The sequence below is a fragment of the Nilaparvata lugens genome, chromosome 2, assembly GCF_014356525.2.
Source record: "Nilaparvata lugens isolate BPH chromosome 2, ASM1435652v1, whole genome shotgun sequence".
NCBI lineage: Eukaryota > Metazoa > Arthropoda > Insecta > Hemiptera > Delphacidae > Nilaparvata > Nilaparvata lugens.
The window spans coordinates 50,807,351-50,831,561 of NC_052505.1; the positions used below are offsets into that span (position 1 = coordinate 50,807,351).

A 24,211-nucleotide genomic window follows, 5' to 3' on the forward strand; every position below is an offset into this window, starting at 1 on the left:
AAGGCTAAGCCCTGACAGACTGAAAACACACCACAGACAAACTACTGAGCCTACAAACTTGAAATTTTGCACAATTATTTATGATAGCCTCAAAACATCCACTAAGAAAGGATTTTCAGAAATTTGCCCCCTTGAGGGAGCTGGGGCCCCTCAAAAATTTTGTACTTTTTAACCACTCATTGCACAGCAAAGTCATGAGGAACTTTTTTGTTCAGCTACAAAAAAAATTAGATCTATGCAGAAAAATTCCGACCAAGAGCAGAGAGGGGTCCAGGAGAGGGCATTTTTTTAAAATGTTCATGTAAAATCACACAAATGTTCATGCAAATCATGGAAAGCTTAAAATAATTTCATCAATCAGCTGATTGAATTTAATTTTCTTTGGATCCTTCATAGAATTTATAGTATTCCTGGTGATTGAGCCTGTCTTTTTTCAGCGTTGACTATTAATAATAAAGCTTTATTTACAACTAGCTTACCTGGCAAACTTTGTACCGCCAAAAAGTCAATATATCTCATGTCACACTTCACTTTATTTGGTAAATCATGAAATTTATCTGACAATCAATATTTTCATTAACATCTGAATACGGACTTCCTATGTGCTTATAGTCATGCAGCATTCATTATTCTCAATCAACATATTCTTCTCAATCAATTGGTAGTAATATTTATCAGTAAAGTGTAGAATTAAAAATAAAAATAGGTTAAATCAGTGTTTCAAAGATGAATTTAATGTTTTCATAGTTGTTGATTATCGATAGATGATCCAGGGAATATGCGATGTACGATGGATCACACAGAATTACATACTCTTTCCATCCTTCATTTTAGGATGAATATAAGCTAAGCTAAATTAAAAAAATTTAAAATTATTCTGCCATTAATGAATGCAATATGAACAACTCTCTTCCATGAGGTGAATAATTTTTTCCAACATTTTCCGGTTACTCAATGATAGGGGAGTGATAATTATTTGTATGGGTCTTCTAAGGAACCATTATCTACAGCTGGTATCAATCAACTACACTTCAACTCCAAACTACCGTTGTAATACCAGTAGCCTACACAATTCATCATAGGATGACGTGTTTATTACAGCTGGTAACTTTAGATGCTGAAACATATTATTATCTCAATATGATCTTGAATCATGATCATCTTTCCGTTCTTCGGTAGCCGCTAGCCCGACAATTTCGAAAACATAGGTCTGTAAAGTGGATTAATAAATAATCATTATTAGCCACCCTATTAAAATTTCTGGTCAGAAACCATCCCCATCATTTTAAAGTACTTTCAAATTACTTTTAATTCTCCATGAAATATCATTGAAGACCAATGATTGAAAATGATTTATAAATTACCTCAAATGATTTAGTCAAGTACTTTAAAGTACTTTTCAATCATTCGAATACCAATGATTGGCAATGATTTATAAATTACTTTAAATGATTTGAATGAAGTACTTTGAAGTACTTCTCAATTACTTGAAGACCAATGATTGGAACTGATTTACAAATAATTTAGAATGATTGGAGTGAACTGATTTGAAGTTCTTTGAAGTGATTTGGAAGAGACAATTATAATCACTTTAAAATCATTTACAATAATTTCAAGTTATTGAATTTTTTTCTCATCTCTGATAGAATTCATGGGTACGGCAAAAAATTGGACGAGTAGAAATCGATGCGTGTGTATAATTCTCTAACACTGTAAGTCTATAACTGGACATAGTGAAATTCAAGACCTGAATGAATGCAGTCTCATGAACGAGAATATGTGAGTAATAAATGGAAATCTTGTAAATGTAATCATCAGTAAAACTAGTACCTTGCAAAATTTTAAAACTTATAAACTTCTCTAAACTCAGACCCCTATCATAATAAACTCATGAATCAAAATCGAATATAGATATAATACAACCACCTATCAAATACCGAGAGAAACAAAAATGTTTTTCCATCAGGAACCATAAAAATAGCTGAAAACCATTACCAGGTAGCGCCCCAAATTCAAAATCCGAGAGATCTGATCAGCTCCAGCCGGCTCCAGCTTCACCTCTTTAAGTGAATTAACTGTTAAACCCATATATATATATAAAAAAAATCACTCATCCACATATTTTATCACACTTCAGGAAATTAATCAATTGACATAAATTTATCTTGAAATGGTGAGAGCTAAAATACAAACCCGCACAAATCTAATCAGCAAACTTGCAAGTACCTCCTGGGGATCAGGAGCTGGTGTTCTGCGGCAGTCATCCCTAGCTTTAGTTTACAGCGTTGCAGAGTAGCCTACCGTGCACCAGTTTGGCATGAGAGCAGCCATGTCGAACTAATAGATGTGGAGCTGAACAAGACAATGCACAGAATTTTTGGGACATTGCAGGCCACACCTCAACACTGGCTGCCGATACTCTCTCATATAGAGCCACCAGACCTGCGCCGTATCAAATCAAACAGCCGACTGTGGGAACAAATAGAGAGCAACCTATCCCTTCCCATACATCAAATTCTGAGTGATGAACCAGAAATAAGACTTAGATCACGAAGACCTTCATGGTTAAGTTGTAGGATGAGCAACCAACAAATCTTGGACACATGGAAAGAGCGGTGTGAACAGAATGAGATTGGAGACACAGTAAATGTGACAGCCTCTCCAATAGGTTTCTCTCTCTCTAGAAAATTATGGGTCAGGTCCAATAGGATTAGGACTGGTTGCAGCAGGGCAAAAGCATCCATGTATAAATGGGGTATTGCAGTTTCTGAAATTGTGATTGCGGTCAAGTCCAAACTCTTCAACATAATTATAACAAATGAGTGTCCAATGTACAGATTTCCAACAGGGGCTGCGGGCCTCCTCACTCTCACCAGAGAAGCTATACAGTGGCTGAGTGACCTGGAGGTTTACATTTGAAATATGGAGATTGATTTTCTGTACAGGGTACTTGAACCCAATAACTATTTTTTCTATGTTCTACATTTTGACAGAGCCATTTGACTGGCAAGCATGACATTCTCATAATATTGTTTCATTTTATTATTATTATGACAGCACTTCATACAGTGTAAATAGTGTTATTTATGATCGTTTTCTTCCCTCACGCCATACGCATATATATATATATATATATATATATATATATATATATATATATATATATATAAAACGAAGATTCAAATGATCCAATTATAAAAAAACACTTGATTAAAATGGTCCCAATTAAACATTATCTGATATCAGAGAATAAGAATAGTCTTCACATTCTCTGACATGAGATAAACCTTCTAATTCTCTGCTATATGAGAGTCTTCCTCATTTGAAAATGTAATGCATGTTCTGTATCGCGGTAATTGGATTATACCTTCAACACATCATCCTCATTTTTGGAGGATCAATAGCATCAATCTAAGACATTTTAAATCTCTGAACGTTACAATCTTATAATCACGCCTCCTTTTTAAAACGATTATTCAAACAAAGAACGTGTTATTTTTCAGAAAACTGGTTTAGGTCAGGTAAGGAGTCTTCCGAATTTAATAAATTCGATTGTTTGATCTCAATAATAGTAGACGTGCCTCATCTACTTAAAAACTGCTTTATCCGCTCTGGCTGTTTCAAATGCATTGCTTTATCAGCTCTTCAAAGATAGCAAGCGTATCACTCGATAGGCTGCTTTCATATCAGAAGATTTATCATGTAACCACATTTTCTAAACTCTAAACGCTATTAATTCTGTAGTACAGAAAGATGAAATTATTGAATTACTTTTGTTTACATTATTGACATTGATAGCTTGTCTAGGTCTTGTTTTATGATCTAAGGAGTGTGATATTCATGAAATTGAATAGGTCATGTGAAACATTTTTATACTATTTTAATTATTCAACATCATCAAATAAGTGTGAAGTGGAATACATTTTTGAACTATATATTTGAACATATAATAACAAAAATAAATAATTTTCTCATAATAATTACTATTACAATAATTTTGTAGTGATGTTCTTTTCGATTTCATAGGTGTAGGCTAATGAATACAGCAAATAGGTAAAATTCCAGTGGTAAAAGGTATCATTCCACGCATCTCAAGTTATATTTCTCCTTCATATTTTTGCAGTGAAATACGCATTAAGTGAAGCCAATAATCTGAAAAATGTTGTGATTTTAATTCTGAGTAGATTATAATATTGTGATGATCCATCAAGAATGGAACCTATAAAACGCATTCGAAAAGAGAGCATGCACAACATCAGAGCATCATCAAATGACATGACTTGAAAGACATTTTCAAAGATAGCATATCCTGACCTCATCCAATAAAAGTTATACTCTTACTCATTAGACTTTCAAGCTCTTTTGCATGATGCCACAACCTATTCAATCCCATTGATAATTTATTAATTTCATCTTGAATTTCACAGACTTCATTTCAGAAATCATCTCCATCTCATATGTCTTCAGTTTTGCCACAAAGCACTTCATATTTCTCCATTAATTATTATTTGATTCCTTGGATTAAATAAACTTGGACTTACGAAATGCTTGCTTTGAACGTAATTCAATTGAGGATCATTCAAATTGCCACTGAAGGTGTTTGGAACAGAATTTCGGAACCATTTCAATTTGGATCCGATCATGCATGCAAATTAGTTGAGTGATTTGCGAGGTAGGAAATCGATACTGGAAAACACTATCTAGAGAGGAAATGTGCTCTCCTCTCACTCTCTCTCTCTCTCTCTCTCTCACACTCACTCACTCTCTCTCATTTCACCTATGCTTGTCTCTGTCCAGCAGCACATACACTGGCACCGATCAACTGGCGTATCTGCATGTCATTTACATCATCCGGGCCAACTCAATAATTAATCTCAAGCTAGGATCCCGACCCGGAGACGACAGCCAACTTTCTAGCTTCCAGCTCAATCTAGCCTCCCAAATTGAAGCTTAACTATTACCTGTTCACAAACAATGATTTAGTCTTGTCCTAATAGTTAAAGTGAGTTAGTGAGTTACGGAGCGCATACTCTCCATTTAAAAAATCACATTCACTGCTTGCACACACGACTATTTAAATTAACAATTGAAACCGATCTCCTGGTGACAAATGATTTTGTCGGAGAAGGCTTAGTTAGAAGGCTAAAACTACTGAGCCTAAAAACTTGAAATTTTGCACATTTGTTTATGTTAGCCTTAAGACATCCACTAAGAAAGGATTTTCAGAAATTTTCCCCCTGAGGGAGCTGGGGCCCCCCAAAAATTTTGTACTTTTCAACCGCTCATTGCACAGCAAAGTCATAAGGAACGTTTTTGCTCAGCTACGAAAAAAATTAGCTCAGTGTAGAAAAATTCCGATCAAGAGCACAGGGGGGTTCAGGAGAGGGCATTTTTTGAAAATTTTGATGTAAAATCACACTACAGCTCAAAATAATTGGCCTACAGACTTAAAAATTTGCACAAATATTCTTCAAACATGCTAGATGCGCACTAAGAACGGATTTTGAGATATTTTGTCTCTAAACATTTCAAAGGATGAAGAAGGATCCTATTAAGTAAGGTTATGAACATGAGAATGTGAACGCCATATGGAACTGAGAAAATTGACACTTGCTATTCTAAAATATTTTTTCATCATTGGAAAGCTTGAAATAATCTTTTCAATCAGCTGATCGAATTAAATTTGCATTGATCAGGAGCGTGAGCTTGCCACGTGTGTGTTCCAATGTTGTATGCTTGGCCAGTTTGGTTCGCACCTTCTATCAGCTGTATATGGAGTCACATACATTCCGATTAGAACAGAGCACAGAGATCTTTTTTGGTTAGGAGTTTGTTGATTATTCTATTTAAAATTCTAATTCTATTTGCATCGAAAGTCACAATGAAAACTTTCTCAATAAACTACAAGATTACAAAAACATATACCTACATTCATTTGTAGCACGGCCAGAAAAAGACAAACTTGAGTACTAGCCGTGGAAGAAATCTTCGTGAGTTGTAAATATTGTAACGTCCTTTTGGGGTTACATATGCCCAGCTGGCAGTCTGTCGGTAGAGCATGAGATATTTGAATATTTTTGATATCTTGACACCTGCTGAAATAAAAATACCATATGATTCTTACCAGCTCTTCGAGGAGATTGTACCAAATTCTGCCATCAGTTACTGCAAACTGCTGCTGCTTTGTCAATTGGCAATCTTTACCGCTGCATTGACTGGCTCTGCAATTATAGATGTTGAAGAGGCTGTAATACTGCTTTGACTTGATATGACCTAGTATCTCAGTCTGTTTGATTTCAGTGAATGGGTTGAACCATTTAAAAAAATCTTAAGAACGTATTATTTCTGAAGATTTAATGATCGGTACTGTATATTGCTGATTTATCCAACTCATTCGATGAAGAATACAGTTGATTGATAATTCTTTCAATTTGTCAATAATGATAAATAAAAAAATACTAGTACAAGATTGGCCATGCATAAAGACAGGATTAAAAATGAAAAGAACACCATTCAATCAATAAATATAAAATCACAATAAAATCAACGAGCAAAGAATAATATATGAGACAAATAATGCAAACACAATATGAGAAAATACACAAGAAAAATATCACAGATCCCTCAATTAAAACTCTTGTTCTGCTTAATAGCATCAATCAATATCTTTCATGATTTTTATATCAGCATACATTTTACAGATTTTTATAGCTCAATTATTCAACTCGCTTCTGCTTATCAAATTAGAATTTTATAATTCAATATTCCAATAATATTCGATGTTCCAAATATAAAAATCTCAGGGTAGAAGTTCGGCCATCAGTGGAAGTTAGATCAATAATTCATCTTGTTAACTTTGAGCTTCTATAATTCTTATTATGCTAATAATACTGATATTTATATACAATTGACTGAGCATATTTAATAATTTCAAATAGTGATATATAATTGAACATTCAGTTCTCATATGCATTCTAGATATGACCTCTCCCTTATTTATACTACTTGCACAATTAATTTTGAATATAAAGCTTGATTTTCAAGTAATACCTTCGACAAGCTAGCTTCATGAAAATTCTATCAATTTGTAGCACTGAGGGCCCTCTCAATAAATTATGTTTGAATAACTCACGTGCGAAGATTTTTTTTACAATTTTAAAGATGTAGCATGGATTCACCTCGCATGTCCTATGCCTTTCTGGTGAGCTGCTGTCGTCTTCTCCAATGGGGATATTTAAATTGATAACTCATGTCATAGAGCAACTTCACTGAGTTAGGTTTATCACTTATTAAAAGTCTTTGATACTTAAACTTTGGCAATAAATAAAATTTAATTTTTATAAGGGAATCAGTCTATTGCTCTTGTATTGGTGGGCGTCTTGGTCGGTCTCTGGCAAGCAAGTGGGCAATTGGTCTTCCCTTATTTTCTTTTGACGATACTTCCGACTCTAAATTTGCATAAAATTTGAATATCTTTTCCTTCTGGTGGATTTCAAATAATCTGTGATGATGCAATTTAAAACTGTCAATTAGTCCATAGTACAAGAGCATATTACTATATTAAAACTGAATATTTCTATCTTTAACTTTTATTTTATATTAATTATATTGTTTCATGCATTCTACAACAATTACAAATTTTTATAATATCCTTCATTTTGCATGCTATAAGTTACAAAACCCTCTTGTCCTCGTCTTAACAAATGCTACCTAGATGCAATTATTTTGCTTGCGAGTATATGATTAAATTGTATATGTTCAGCTTGATCATTATTAATATTGCTGACAAGCGTTGTTTATATAGAACCTAACCTCAAATTCACACAGTATATTTTTATTTTATTAATTAATTGAGAAATTGATTTTCATTTCAAACTGTTAGCCATAATCTTAGCCTTTCTAGTCGTTATCATCTTATCTATATCTTCGACTGATAACACCATTGGTGACAGATATTTTTGTTTTTCTGTCTGAGACCTAGTAATTCATTTCAATTAATGAAGTTTTTATTGGTAACAAAATGTACCATCAGAATATTTAGAGGATCCTCAGTGCTACGAGTTTATGAATATGAAAAAAAACTAGCTTGTCGAGGGTCATTATTAAAAATCAAGCTTGATCTAGAATTACTTGTGCAACTAATTAATTAAAAATAAGGGAAAGTCTTATTGAGAACATTGATGAGAACTGAATGTTTAAATATTCACAGAATTAGTATTTATCAATATTTAATTTATTCTATATGCTCATTTAATATTTTTTAATATCAGTATTATATAAAAGAATTACCAGAAGCTCAAAGCTCCTAAGATAATTTTTTTTATCTAAATTCCACTGACGGCCGAACTCAAACCCTGACAGTTGAATAATATTCAAATCTAATCAAAATAATATTTGATCCAATATCCTAGACATTATCAGAATTACAGACTATTTCTTGAAAATCAACATATTTTTGCCGCCATCTTGTTTTTTTCATGTTGACAAACATTTTTGAGATTGCCGTCATGGATAATCTCTTTCTACACATCATTATAAAGAGATTGATACCATTCCCAAGTCTGTACCTTCAAGGAATCATGAGTTACACGGTTTTCTAATTGTTGGGATTGGCATTTAGTGGAAAAAGCGTGTTTTCCGCTGCAAACAGTACTTTTTACTCTTTTTCCAATGACGCTACAGCCGTAAAATATGGACTTACAGCCTCCAACCAGATGTCATTTTCAAGCTTTGGAAATATTCTTCAACACTGTGCCAATAATACTAGTGTTTGTCTACTGCGAATACATATACAGAGTGGAAAGGGAAATATTGTCCCCGAAAAATGTATGTTTCAAGTTTTTGAAGTTGAATAAATAATGGAAAGAGTAATCGAAATAAAGAAATTCTCTCTTACATCATTGTTTGGTTAATTCTAAACACTTTGGTGGTAAAACCAATCCGATATCTCTCACAATAACTGAATAACAAGCGATATAAACATTTCTGTCAATAATGACTGCCATCCTGTAGTTTTCAATGATGTGGAATATCTTTGTTGTTTCCATCATCAATATTATTCTTATTCATCTTTTAGTAACAAAGAGAGTATGACCATTTGCAAGTCTCTATCTTAGAGTAGTCATGAAAAAATCGATTTTATAGTTGTAGCTTGTTACCTCTTGCATATGGAAAAACGCACCAAAAAGCATACAGGGTTTTCTTTGGAGGGCGCTGGAGAACTCATTTTTCGACGTACAGCGCATGAAGATATATCGTTCCAAAGTTGAAAAATCTGGTGTAGTGCACTCACACAACTTTCCTTGTCGTTATGAAAATTTATCAACTGATGCTAGTGTTCCCGCGCATCTCAAGTCCACTTTTCTAAGATCTGAGCCAGCTGGTGACAGGACAATAATGCTAGATATACACGAGATCTGCTATCTCTTCATAGTGAATGATTTAATAGAATCAACAGTTGCCAACAGTTTGCAATTGACTAACCTTATTTTCTCGAATTTCGAGCTTATTTTCAATTTTAGGTGAAAAAGTTACTGAACATTAATTGTAGTGATTTTTATCGAATTTTTTTGTTCAAATTGTATCTGAAGCCTGATAATTGGAAATCTAAAACCAAACTTTGCATAGATGGTGCAGTGCTCCTGAAATTTTTACAGATATGAGAATTGTGGCAGTTGATAGAGCTTATCAATGACTTTTCTAGGTATGAATTTGATCAAAATCGTTGGAGCCGTTTTCGAGAAAATCGCGAAAAACCCTGTTTTTGACATCATTTTCGTCATTTTAGCCGCCATCTTGAATTGCATTTGATGGAAAATGTTCGTGTCAGATCCTTATCGTGTAAGGACCTTAAGTTCCAAATTTCAAGTCATTCCGTTTATTGGGAGATGAGGTATCTTATACACAGACGCACATACACTCATACACACACACACACACACACACACCAACACACACACACACACACACAACACACACACACACACACACACACACACACACACACACACACACACACCACACACACACAACACACCACACACACACACACACACATACAGACCAATACCCAAAAACCACTTTTTTGGACTTAGGGGACCTTGAAACGTATAGAAATTTGGAAATTTGGGTAGGTACCTTTCTTTTTTCGGAAAGCAATACTCCTCTTACCTATGGTAATAGGGCAAGGAAAGTAATGAAACGTACAGAAAACATGAAATTAGTGTTCCTTAATTTTTTTTGGAAAGCAATACTTTCCTTACCTATGGTAATAGGGCAAGGAAAGTAAAAAACGCTTTAAATTTCATAGTCTTAAAATTTCTCTGTATCTCTTGCACAAAAAACGTTATATTGGAATGAAATTTGAAAAAAATTAGGAAAAAAGTTTTTTGGGCTTGTGAAGGTTATAACTAAAAAAATATGCGTTTTAGAGAAAAATTTCATGAATCAAAAATTGTAGAAGAAGGTTTCTAAAATATTTTCGTCTAGAAAAACGGTTGAATATCTTGGATTGTTATTGAAATACAAGTGATATAGCAAAACCCTGAAAATTTTGGCGGCCATCTTGTTTCCTAGGTGTTTGCCTGTGATTTCGACTTATCATCACGATTCTTATTATGCTAGACCTTGTTGGAATATAATAATTCATGTAAAACTATATTTTGTATTATTTCTATTGTAATGTCAAAATTATTTATGTGTTTGAACAACTATGGTGGCAGCACTGTCATGGTGATTGAAACGCAGTCGGTATGTAAAATCGTTTTCTTTGTGAGTTTCCCTCGTCAACTCTTTATTCTTTAAAAGTGAAACTAAAACTTTATCAGGTTATGGGCCAAGATAATGGCCAAAAACGTAAAAACAAGTAAAAAGTTTAATCTTAAAACAAGTAGAACATGAAAAGTGATTATTGGTTTTTCTCTTAAAATAATAGTAAAAGGTAACCTCAAAATGGCGACGATGGACGGGGAAAATTATGTGCATAAGCTGAAGGATGCAGATTCATTCACTATGTGGGAATTTGAAATTAAAATATTACTTAAAGCTAAAGATCTGATGGATGTGGTATATGGAACTGAAACTTCAGAACAACAGGGTGAAAGTGCTGATAAGATTAAGATTTTCAAAAACAAAGACGCAAAAGCTCAACATTACATCTTGATGACGCTGGACAATGATGTAAAAATACATATTATATCGTGTAATAGTGCCAAGGAAATGTATGACACATTGAAAAATTTATTTAAATGTGACACAACTCAACAAAAATGTGCTCTTCTTCAAGACTTTTATAGCCTACATGCAAGTTCTCTACAGATAAAGACATGATGGGTAACCTAACATACATTCAAAACATTGCATACAAATTGAACAGACTTGACCAGAAAATCGATGAAACAATGGTGATTACTAAAATACTGAGTGTACTCCCAGAACAGTATAAACATTTTTCAAGTGCGCGGGATTCTACAGTAAACACGGAAAAGACTTTGGATAATCTAAAGGCTAGACTTCTCCAAAAAGAAATTAAATGGTCAGGTGAGAGCGAATCTCTGGCGTTTGAAACAGTAAGACAAGAACGAGGTAAGATCAAGGCTTCTACTTCCAATAGTAAGACAACAAAATGCTACTCCTGTAATAAATATGGACACATTTGTAATAACTGCCCGAATAACAGGTCTAAACAAAAATTTTGTACTTATTGCAAAAAGTCAAATCATTATGAAAAGGATTGTTTTTTGAAAAACAATAGGTCTAGTGATAACAAGTCATGTAAAATCTGTAAAAAAACTAATCACAATGAAAAAGACTGTTACTTTCGTAATAAGGCTCAAAGTAAAACATATTTTCTAACTCAAGTAAATAGTTCAATAAGTCATAGCCTTAAAGCAACTGAGGGTCAGGATGTCTCCAATAAAGTATTTATCATAAGTTATAGTTCTGGGGTAACCAAACACCTTTTTAAAAAGAAAACTTTATTTTCAAACACATAATTATAAAATATACATCGAAAAAGAGAGAAGTGCTCTCGGTGAAGTTTGGCAGTAGACTGACTAAAAGTACTATGATCGAGCATTACAATGGAATACAGCGTCAGCAATAATATTAGGTGTTACCAGATGTAACTCCTCCCCCCTAAGAGTGAAGCTGCCCTCAGCTTCAAAGAGATAAAAAACATATATTATATTTTAAGTATTATAAACTAAGTACATGGTAGTCTGGGGCATATTTGTTCTGGTTCACGCTGTACAGTATCATTTTCAACTTCAGATTTACAACACATTAGGTTACAAAGTTTGTGCCAGATAAACAGCCGTTTGAGAAATATTATAACAATCAATAAAATTACAGTAAAAATAAGCAAAAGAATAATACATAGGTTTCGATTATCGGTCAGAGGTAACTCATCTAGAACATCAAGTTTTTGAAAATTTATATTAGCAGTATGTACTTGATCAAAGTTGAGTTGGATAGTCGTTTTTTTACTACAAATTCAGTTGGAAGTACAATTTCGTTTTCCCAAAATATATTTGGTTTGTAGTAACCAATCAGTGTTTCTGAGCTATTAATTTTCAACAATTGCGTTTTCTTATTAAGAAAAAGAGTAATATTCTTGTTCACATCAGTATTCAGAACCATACATGTACTAAAATTAAATAATATAAAACTATCAACTATTTCTACATATTTTATGAAAGAATCTCCGTCTTTCAAAACTACCTTACTACATCCGTCTAGATTCCTATCATTTAATAATTGCTCAATACATATATCATTAAGTTCGCTTACTGTACTACAATAATAATCATAAATGAGTTCACAATTTCCAGAAAATAATTTGTCATTTCGAAGAACAAAAGAAGGATGTGCAATAGTTGTTAAAATTTCGTTACCGACAATGACAGGATAAGACAATAGAAAAAACGTTTCATAAACAGTTGACAATAGTGGTACGTCCACAAAATATGAAATATGGTCTTTAAATATTCCACAATGTACTTTGCTTAGTTTCCATAACACACTAATTTTATTTGAAATAAAGCTGACATTTGAGTTTTTTTGTAGGAGAAAAAGATCATCATGAGAAATAATAGAAGAATGCAGTATTTTCAATTTACAAAATTCGAGACTAGTTACAATGTCAGATATTTTATTATTCAGAAGCAGGAGCGAGTCGAATAACAAAGAGGATTGCTGATTCATTTCCATTCGGTTGGATTCATTGAACAAAGAATTAAAGTAATTGCTGATTTTTAGATTATTCGCTCTGATTACTTTCATCTCATTATTGAATTCGTTAATAATTTCTGATTTACAGCAAATTGCTTGTCTACATTGTTACTAAGATGATATTCATTAGATTGGACTGTCTGCAAAATTTTGTCATATCTTTCCTTATCATCAGCATCCATGTTCCCAGTGATCCACGAAATCGCGGATCCTAAACCATTAAAAAGACCTCTTTTCTGCCTATAATTAACTGATTGAATCTCATTCAATTTATTCTTAGTGTATTTCAAATTCAATTTCATAATACTTAAGCGACTCTTATCAATATTATTCCTTTTAGCGAGAAAATCAACAAATGTTTCAATATTACTTAATTCTAAACGTAAATAACTAGTATTAATATTATGAACATAGGTAAAAGTTTCATTAATTATATGAGAATTCTGTATCTTGATTGGAGCAATACCAGATGTTCTGCTCAAATCTACCATCTTATAAGACGTTGCTGGGGCCAGCAACAGGAGAATTAGGGGCAGTACCATCACGTCCTGTAACAAATAAATCCTTTTTCTTACCCTTCACCGGTTTTTTAGGCCGTTTCATTCTATTAGGGTGCAATTTGAAAGGGCGTTTTTGGATAGCTTTAGGATTCCTAGCTAATTGCTGTGTTGTATCGTAATTTACTTTGATGAATTTCGGTTTTGTTTTCTTATTAAATGTCGATTTTATGTGTGGCTCGTTTTCAATTTCAACATTCTTCTCACGATTAACATTCAATTTCTCAGTACGTTTTTGTTTTTCTTCTTCAATTTTATTCTTAATCATTTTATGCACTAGGTTGACTCTTTCAAGATACTGTTGGGACAGTTGTTCAGTTACTAATCTCTCTGTTATTCCGTTTACAAAAGGGTTATTCGATATTCCATATGTTATTTCCATAGGAGACATTTTCAAGGTAGAGTTTAGAGTATTATTGAAGGCAATTACCGCTAATTTCATATTAGTTTCAGTAGTGTTGGTTTTATTTTCAAGTTGAATGGCATTCAGAATTTCAATAAGTGTAGAATGAGTCCTTTCTACCAAACCTTGCGAGTCTGGGTGTCCGGGAGTAACGTAATATGGTTCAATGCCATAAAGTCTCAGGAAATCACGTAGGCCTGCATTGTCAAATTCACGTCCGTTGTCCATTTGTACAATTTTGGGTATGGGGAAAGCAGAGAAATAGTCGTTTAAGCATTCTTGGATATCGACTTGGTTCAAACTTTTTATTGGATGGACCGTAAGCCGTTTGGAAAAACAGTCAGTCATCGTTAAAAACTTTATTTTGTCATATTGGAAGCAATCAATCTGTATTTTTTCGAACGGTGTTTCAGGAGTTGGTGTGATTTTATAGTCAACTCGAACGGGTCTCCTGTCATATTTAACCTTTAAGCAAACAGCACATTTATTAATGTAACCAGTCACATCCTGTAGCATTGATGGCCAGTAATATTTACGTCGTATTTGATTATAAGATTCATTGATACCACGGTGGAATGTTTTACCCTCATGATAATTAGAGATTACCTGTTTTTGTTCATCATTTTGTGTCACATCTAAGTTCATTCTTTTATACCGTTTAAGTTTGATCGAATCAAAAGTCTCTAGCAGTACGTTCTTGAAATTGTTAAAAATCCGTTCATACTCATCGTATAGGGCTCCGGCACGCGAGCAGAAAACTCCATACTTTGTATTCGGTTTCAAATACTCTATACATTTGTCCTTCATGTCATCGTAATCATTAGCATTCCTAAAATAAATAATCAATCTATTTTTATCAAAAATCTTAATCAAGCGAGGGGGTTGGTCACCTCGTTCAAGTACTAATTGGTTATGTTCTACATTCAGAATCTTATCGTCATCAGCAATAGTTACTTGCTCGTTTGAACTCTCTTGAGAGTGTATTGTGGCTAAACTGTTATTATCATCTTCACGTTCATTACCATTTTCATTATTATTTACAACATTTTCATAATCAATATCACGCACAATGTTTTCATTAGCATCATTATTTACAACGCCGTCATTTCTATTATCAATACCTATAATATCATCATTATCAGTTCCTTCGGCGGGTTATCTATTTGTTGGAGAATTTCATCAAGGGAACTAACGTCTATGGAGGGAGCTTCGGTACGAGTATTGAATCGCAGCAATTCGTCCACGTTAATATCATCGAATTCATGATCAGGGTCGTGAGCACTATTATCAAAACCGTGAAAGCCATCTTCTAGACCAGTTTCGTGGGGGTCAGTAGCAATATTCGCAAACCCGCGAAAGCCATCTTCAAAGCCTAAAAAATCATCTTCCTCATTTTCCATCATGTTAACATTATTAGGACGAGACAGAGCGTCCGCTACGTAATTGGTCTTCCCATTTATGTAAATAATATCAAAATCAAATTCCTCTAATAATAGTTTCCATCTAATGAGTTTCGAGTTCGGTTCTTTGATGCTATGAAGCCACTGGAGAGGCTTGTGATCAGTTTGAATGAGAAACTTCCGTCCGTATAAATAAGGTCTGAAATATTTACAGCACCAGACAATAGCCAATAACTCTTTTTCTATGGTGGAGAGATTGATCTCATGTTTATTCAAAGTTCGCGAAGCATACGCTACTGGTAGATCTTTTCCTTCAAAAACTTGGGATAATACCCCTCCTATAGCATAATTGCTCGCGTCAGTCGTGACAATGAACTGTTTAGAGAAATCAGGGAGTTGTAATATTGGACTGTTCTGTAACATTGTTTTCAATTTCTCAAATGCATTTACATATTCTGTATTATTAATATCGATCTTTACATCCTTTTTCAATGCCTGAGTCAGAGGTTTTGCGATTTTTGCATAGTTCTGTATCATTTTCCTATAGTAGCCTGTTAACCCTAAGAATTGTTTGATTTGTTTTTCGGTTTTTGGTATTTTAAAATCCTTTATGGCCTGCAATTTGGCTGGGTTGGGTTGAATACCGCGTTCTGAAACAATGTGGCCAAGGTATAACAATTCTCTTTTGAAAAATTCGGTTTTGTCAAGCTGTATTTTGAGATTGTGATTTTGTAGTTTCTTGAAAACAGATTTTAAATGTTTCAAATGTTCTTCCAAATTGTCAGAGAATACTATTATATCATCCATATATACTAATACATTCGGCATTTTAGCAAACAATATATTCATATTTCTTTGAAAGAATGGGGGTGCATTTTTCAGCCCGAAAGGGAGCCTAAGAAACTCGTAGTGACCATCTTCCGTTGAAAAAGCAGTTTTAGGAACAGATTCTGGGTCCATTTCGATTTGATGGAAACCTGAGTACAAATCTATTGTGGAGAAATAAGTGGCTCTCCCAATTTTACCGAAAAGATCTTCAATGTTTGGTAAAGGATATTTATCAGCTATCGTCTTGTCATTAAGTTTCCTGTAGTCTATCACCATTCTTATTTTCTTTTTTCCTGAAGCATCTAGTTTTTTTGGAACAACCCATATTGGGGAATTGTATGGAGAGTTGGAGGGTTGAATGATTTTATTTTGCAGCAGTTTATCAATTTCGATTTGTACGTCTTTCTTGAATATTTGGGGTACCTATAGTTTCGTGTGTACACAGGATTGTCATCTACAGTATTGATCTTATGTTTTAATAAGTTTGTTGAACCAAGAGGAATATTATCAAGCTTTATTATCGCAGGGAATTTGATAATTAAATCGTATATCTCTCTTTTTTCTTCGTCATTCATGTGGTCAGTTCGTAAAGTTTCATGGATCAATTTCTTTATCAATGCAAAATTTTCAGGACGTGTGGTCATTGAGTCATTATGCGAGTCAAGAATCGTTTCTACTTCCTCATTTCCATGGGTTCAGGACTGATGGTCATGAGTTCATGAGAGAAAGCTATACAAGTACATTCACCATTAACAATATCAACTATACCTTCTTCAATACAATAGTTAGAATTATTTATAGGTTTAAGTAATCCCTGTCCTACAGTGGGAATAGACCTAACTGGGATAGTTATTACATTAAATCCAGGTTTCAATTCAATTTGTTTTCTACTAGAATTAATTACAGATAATAACGGTTTTGATACGTTGCCATAATCTAACGTATTAGTCTCATAATTTACATGGGCTTGAGTTGTTGCATTGTTTCATTACCTAAAAGAATATCGTACCTGTCGGAAAAATCATATATATACATCTTAATTCTAGAAAGATTCGGAAATAATGTGGATGGACCAAAAAATATATACTCATGTCCACCACTTGTACCAGCCGGGGTTTTTACAACAAATTTTTCCTTATATCTAGTTACAGTTGGCGGTACAATTGCAGGATGTACATAATTCATCATCGATCCAGTGTCAACAAGCCATTTTCTGTTTACATCATCGACAAAATAGGGTAGCGATTTATCAATAATATTCAATTCAAGCTCTATGGGGGGGTTTCCACCGGATTGGGGCCACACCCTAAAAAATGATCTGCCATTTCATTCACAGCTGATGTTAGATTGTTGAGTTGCGATTGCAACAATTGAATACGAGTGGATGCATTTACTTGATTGATATCATCATTTGATTCATCGAGATAGTGAAGATCCTGGAAAGGATTGTTTCTTGCCGAATTGTTAGCATTTCTATTAGTAGAAGCAGTACGCATGGAGACAGTATTCTGCGAGTCCCAGTTGTGAGACTGTTGAATGTTTCGTGCTCCGTTTGAAAAGTTACGAGAATTGTTATTGAAAGATTTCGGTTGGAAATTTTGAATTGCGACTGCTGAAAAGTAGAGGTAGAGGGAACTACACTTTGTTGGAAATTAGAATGTTGAGGCTGTTGAAAATGGATTTGATGAGGTTGTTGGAACCGATTCTGAGTAGTGAAGGGTTGCTGGAACCGATTCTGATTGAAGTGTTGCTGGCGGAAATTCCGAGGAGAGAATTGTCGGAATTGATTGAACACTGGTTGTGGTTGAAAGAAATTCCGCGGTTGGAACTGAGAATTGATTTGCTTTTCACTCACTGCACTTTTGTCACTTACGGGCTCTGCACATTTTAATTGTTTCAAAACAATGCTACAATCACTGCGCAGGGTATCGCGGGCGTCGTCCAAGTTCTTGAGTTTGTATACCTGAAGATGAGCTCCGAGTGTTGGATGAACACCGTGAATGAGCGTGCGGACAAGAGTTGTATCGAGTTGTTCGAGAAGATTTTTCAGGAGATCCCCGGTTACACCATCAAGTTTATAGCGGGTCACCACTCTGGTGCGTTTTTCACTGAGTCTTTGTAGGAAGTCGAGGGGGTGTTCGTATTGGAATGATTTCATTACAGCAATTTCGGCTATTAGGTCAGGGACCGTGCGTTTATCAGAGAAGCTTTTCGTTAAAAGTTCAATAAGTTCAGCTAAGTTGGAACACTCGCAATTTTGTACAACATTATCTGCAGCACCTTCCAAACTGTGGAGGGCGGCAGTAAATAACAGCCAATGATTTTCTTCGCGTTGTGATTGTTCAATTTTATCGTTACAATACAGATTGAAAATGTCTTGGAGAGATTTGATAAATTTTGGAATTTTATTGGAAGTTCCATCGAATTTTGGAATATAGTCCAGCAAATATTTCGGGATAGATTTGGTTGACATGATCACAGGGTCTAATTTTGACGGTCGAATGAGTGTAGAAGATGAAGTGAAGAAAATGTTCGCATCTGTACTTACAGTTGATGGTAGTTTTACTTCCGTCTCAAATTTGTGGAAGGAGTCTTCGTTGTCTGCCAGGTTGAACTTCGAAGGTCGCAGGTGTGGTACGCAGAGAACTTGTCTTGAAGGGTTCACCTCACTCACTGGTTTTCCGGATTTTTCACGAAGTCGAAATTAAAGATCGCGAATCGAGAAAAACTTGTTGTTAAATGAACAACCTCGAAAAAACGTAAGGAAGGTAGTTCGGGCGCCAGTTATAGTTCTGGGGTAACCAAACACCTTTTTAAAAAGAAAACTTTATTTTCAAACACATAATTATAAAATATACATCGAAAAAGAGAGCTCTCGGTGAAGTTTGGCAGTAGACTGACTAAAAGTACTATGATCGAGCATTACAATGGAATACAGCGTCAGCAATAATATTAGGTGTTACCAGATGTAACTATAGATAGTGGTTGTTCACCAAACCACATGACTAATGATGTCAGTATTTTAGATAATGTAAAAACATGTAAACAAACGATATCTGTTGCCAAGAAAGATCAAAGTATGGTAGCATTAGCTTCAGGAGTTGTAAACTCAGAACAGTGTATACTTAAAAATGTTACATATGTCCCAGATCTCACTGAGCGAATTTTTAGTGACTTTATTTGCTTCAAAGATGATTGTTCAGGGTACAGAGTTGTATTTTTCATTAAGCATAAATCTGATGCGTTTGATGCTTTCAAGACTTATGTAAATAAAATAAAGAACATGTATGGTCGTACACCCAAGTATTTGCATACAGAGAATGGAACAGAATATGTCAATGAAATGTTCGAAAATTATTTGCATGCAAATGGTATTGAAATTGAAAGAACAGCTAGGTATACTCCACAGCAAAATGCCAGGGTTGAAAGGGATAATAGAACAATTATGGAAATGACTCGGTGTATGTTATTGTCTAGAAATTTGCCTAAGAATCTGTGGGCAAAAGCTGTAAATACAAGTATATACATATTGAATAGATCAGGGACATGTCAAACACCAAACTCTACTCCTTTTGAGGTATGGACAGGTAAAAAACCGTCATTGAAACACTTAAAAATATTTGGTTCAGAAGCCTATGCATTGACACTGGATTGTAGAAGAAAGAAACTGGATTCTAAATCAAAGAAAATGATTCTAGTAGGCTATGATGGGAACTCAAATAATTACAGGTTAATGGACATTGTAAGTAAATCAATAGTAGTTACTAGAGATGCACTTTTCAATGAAAATAAATCCCCTGAAAGTGACAATTTTGATTCAAAAGTAAGTATTGATTTATATCGAGAACAAATTTCACAAAATAGTGAGAAAGAATCATGTACTGAAAATGTAGAAAGAAATCGAGAAAGGGCATTACAAGATTATGAGAGAGAACTATGTAATGATGATGTAAACAGAAATCAAGAACAAACGGAGAATAATGAAGAAGACTTGTGTACTGGAAATCACATAAATGATAAAAATTCTAATGTGAATCAACAAGATTGTGAGGAAGAAGTGGAAGAAAATAATCTGAATCTAAGACCGAGAGAACTCTTAAGAAAACCAAATCGGTATTTAACTGAGTGTAATGAAGTGATTGCTTTGTATGTAGAGTCAGATGAAGTACCTATGACGTTCACAGAAGCAATCAAACAGAAAGAATGGAAAGAAGCAATTGATAAAGAAATTGATGGATTACAAAAGTTGAATACTTGGACACCAGTAGAATTGCCAGAAGGAAAGAAAGTCATAGAAACGAAATGGGTTTTTAGGAATAAGGATAATGGGATTAGAAAGGCCAGATTAGTAGCTAAGGGATTTCAAGTTGAGGATAAGGGAAATAATATTTATGCTCCTGTTGCTAAAATGAGTTGTATTAGGATGTTTTTAAATGTAGCATTATTAAGAAAACAAAAGATCATTCAAATGGATATTCCATCTGCTTTTCTGAATGGAAAACTCAATACTGAAGTTTATATTCTGCCACCAGGAGGAACTAATAAATTATGACAAAAGTAAAGTCTTGAAATTGAATAGAGCACTGTATGGACTCAGGGAATCGCCCAAATGTTGGAATGATGAATTTAATAACTTTGCTAATAAACTTGGTTTCAAACGTTCTGATTATGATTATTGTTTGTATATTGCTGATGATGTAAATATGTTAGTTTATGTTGACGACATTTTGATTGCTGGTAATTCCGAAAATGTAATTATAAATTTGCAAGAAAAATTCAATGCTAAACATATGGGGGAAATATCACAATTTCTAGGCATAGAATTCAGGAGGAGCGTTAATGGTTTGAAACTGTCTCAAACAAAATTCATAAAGAAAGTACTCAACAAATTTCAGATGCTTGATTGTAAAGGTATGAAAACTCCTATGGAAAAAGATTTGAATCTGTCAAATAATGATGAGATAATTGATGTTCCTTTTCGTGAATTAATTGGAAGCCTCATGTACATTGCAACTAGTACAAGACCTGACATTGCATTTAGTGTTAGTTACTCAAGTAGATTTACTGAAAAACCGAGTGAAAAAGTATGGAAAGCAGGGAAAAGGATTTTAAGATATCTGAAAGAAACACAGGATTATAGTCTCACTCTTCATTCTAATTCATCTGAATTATTGCAGGGTTATAGTGATGCAGATTGGGCAGGAGATAAACTTGATAGGAAAAGTACCAGTGGTTGTGTAGTTTTATTTGCTGGAAATCCTGTATCATGGTTTTCAAGAAAACAAAATTGTGTTGCTCTGTCAACTGCAGAAGCTGAATATTTGGCTGCTGCAAGTACAGCCACAGAATTAATTAATTTGAAAGGCATTGCTAATGACTAAGGTTACAATGAATGTAAAACTTATTTATCTATTGATAATCGAGCTGCCATACAGATGACTAAAAATTTTGAGAATAGTAAAAGGAGTTAGCATATCGATATAAAGGCTCATTTGATTAAAGATGTTGTATGTAAAGGTATATTAATGATATTAAGTATGTAAAAAGTGAAGAAAATCTGAGTGACATTCTAACTAAAGCTCTGTCATATGAGAAATTTTCCAAAATGAGAAATGGTATGAATATTATTGTGTGATTTTGTTTGTTTTTTGTATTCATTCCATATATTTGATGTATAATCTGATGATTCTACTTTTTTCTTTTGATAATAAAAAAATTAAATCAAGGAGGAGTGTTGGAGAAATTTGTTTTTTGCCGCCTACATGAAGTAGTGCCATCTATATCTTATTGTATTGTGTGTATCTGTGTGATCTGAATAAAGCACGACTTGCCAGCTAAAACTTGTCTCGGCTACATTCTTTATAAACCCTAAGATATCTAAATGGATCAAAAGATGTTGGTTTATTTTTTCCCAGTTGTAAGTCAAATGTATTGAAAGTTGAAGCATACTGTGATTCAGATTATGCTGGTGATCTAAATGATAGAAAAAGCACAAGTGGGTATGTTATATTGTTGGGAGGAGCACCAATTATTTGGAGCTCTAGAAAGCAACCAATTATTGCCTTATCCACAGCAGAAGCTGAGTATATTTCTGCTGCAGAGTGTTGTAAAGCATTAAAATATTTGAAGACTATTCTTTCAGAATTGACTAACAAAACTATAAATACAGTACTTAATGTGGACAATCAAAGTGCTATCAAGCTAATTAAATCAGGTCAAATGAACAGGAAAAGTAAACACATTGATGTCAGGTACCATTTTGTAAGCGAACAATTTCATAATGGCATGTTTGGAATAAAATATTGTTGTTCAGAAAAACAGCTAGCTGACATATTTACTAAACCATTATTGAGTAACAAATTTTTGAAGTTTGAAGATATGTTGGTGACTATGTAAAACAAGTAATGCAAGTGATGACTTTCTAACAAGTAATTCTGATTAAAATCTTTATTATCATTTAAGAAATAACAATTTAGATGTAAACTGATTTTTTGTTAAAACATTTTGACATTAAGGAGGAGTGTTGGAATATAATAATTCATGTAAAACTATATTTTGTATTATTTCTATTGTAATGTCAAAATTATTCATGTATTTGAACAACTATGGTGGCAGCACTGTGATGGTGATTAAAACGCAGTCGGTATGTAAAATCGTTTTCTTTGTGAGTTTCCCTCGTCAACTCTTTATTCTTTAAAAGTAAAACTAAAACTCTATCAGACCTAACGAAGAAATTGAGACATCTTCCACGGCTGTTAATCAAAAATGACCACGGAATGACATTTGCGCCCAGACTATTAAATGGTTCAACATAATTTATTACTGAAATCGAATTGACTGAAACACAGGGTCATAGAATTAAGTTGAAGCAGTACTACGAATCAATAGGAAGTATAAGGAATTCTAATCAAATACCGTCTTCGATCACACTCGGATTTATCTCACACTGCTGACCCCTTCCTCAGATGGTAGAGAGTTGGATTGGTGTCTGTACCATATTGTTGGGTACGCGACTAGGTGCCACCCCGACTACTTGACACCCCGACTATTTGTCCCCTTTAAAACCCGGTTTTTAGGGGACAAGTGGACGTGAGTCATACCTGTCCAGTTGTATCCTTAATCTCATATTTACTCTCATTGCCTCCCATATAATATGCCCAGGAATTCGAGAAATAATTTATTTCTTTCAATATTTGCAGTGATAGATATGGCAACACGCTACTCTTATTAATAATCATACTCATAAAATTTGTTTGAACAGTGTCTGTGAGTGTAGAAGACACAGACACAACTTGAAGATTCTCATTGGCCTTCTTATGGGCTGATTGCGATCTGAGCGCAAGTGTGTATAAATAATTATTTATCCTCATATTAATTACCAGACTCCATGTAATACCTCAGTTGATAACCAGACTGATAGCTTCATCTGCCATATCATTGATGAATGAAAATTTGACTGTCCTAACATTAGGCTCAATTTACTCGTAAACGGTGCGTCTGACGGGAAAATATAACTGAACAAAATGTGTTTAGAATTGTGTTCTACATCTGGTTCAGTCATCTTAAGGGCTTTTTATTCATTTTTTTCTGTTTTCAACCAACTCAAAAAAATTTGTCCCAAAAATAGCAAAGACGGCGATTATCTCCCGAACGGAAAATGTTCGACGGGAAAATGTTACTGAACCAAAAGTGCTTAGAATTCAATTCTACATCATAACCAGTAATAAAAATTGCTTGATCCCTCCTCCCTACGCCGCGGGGGTGTAAGTCGTGGCAACTGGTGCTCTGTAGGT

The 24,211-nt window shown here is 34.0% G+C and overlaps 1 protein-coding gene across 10 annotated transcripts in view; it reads left to right on the forward strand.

Moving 5' to 3' along the window:
* The window catches only part of LOC111050980 (multiple C2 and transmembrane domain-containing protein), a 300,854-nt gene that overhangs the window by 222,488 nt on the left and 54,155 nt on the right, over positions 1–24,211 (forward strand). For 6 of the 10 annotated variants that reach the window (XM_039421447.1, XM_039421455.1, XM_039421456.1 and 3 more), the window contains one exon: positions 3,504–3,521. The exons of the other annotated variants lie outside the window; for them this stretch is intronic. In XM_039421447.1, the coding sequence (XP_039277381.1) occupies positions 3,504–3,521 (18 nt within the window). The remainder of the gene's footprint in view (positions 1–3,503; positions 3,522–24,211) is intronic. 10 annotated transcript variants of the gene reach the window in all.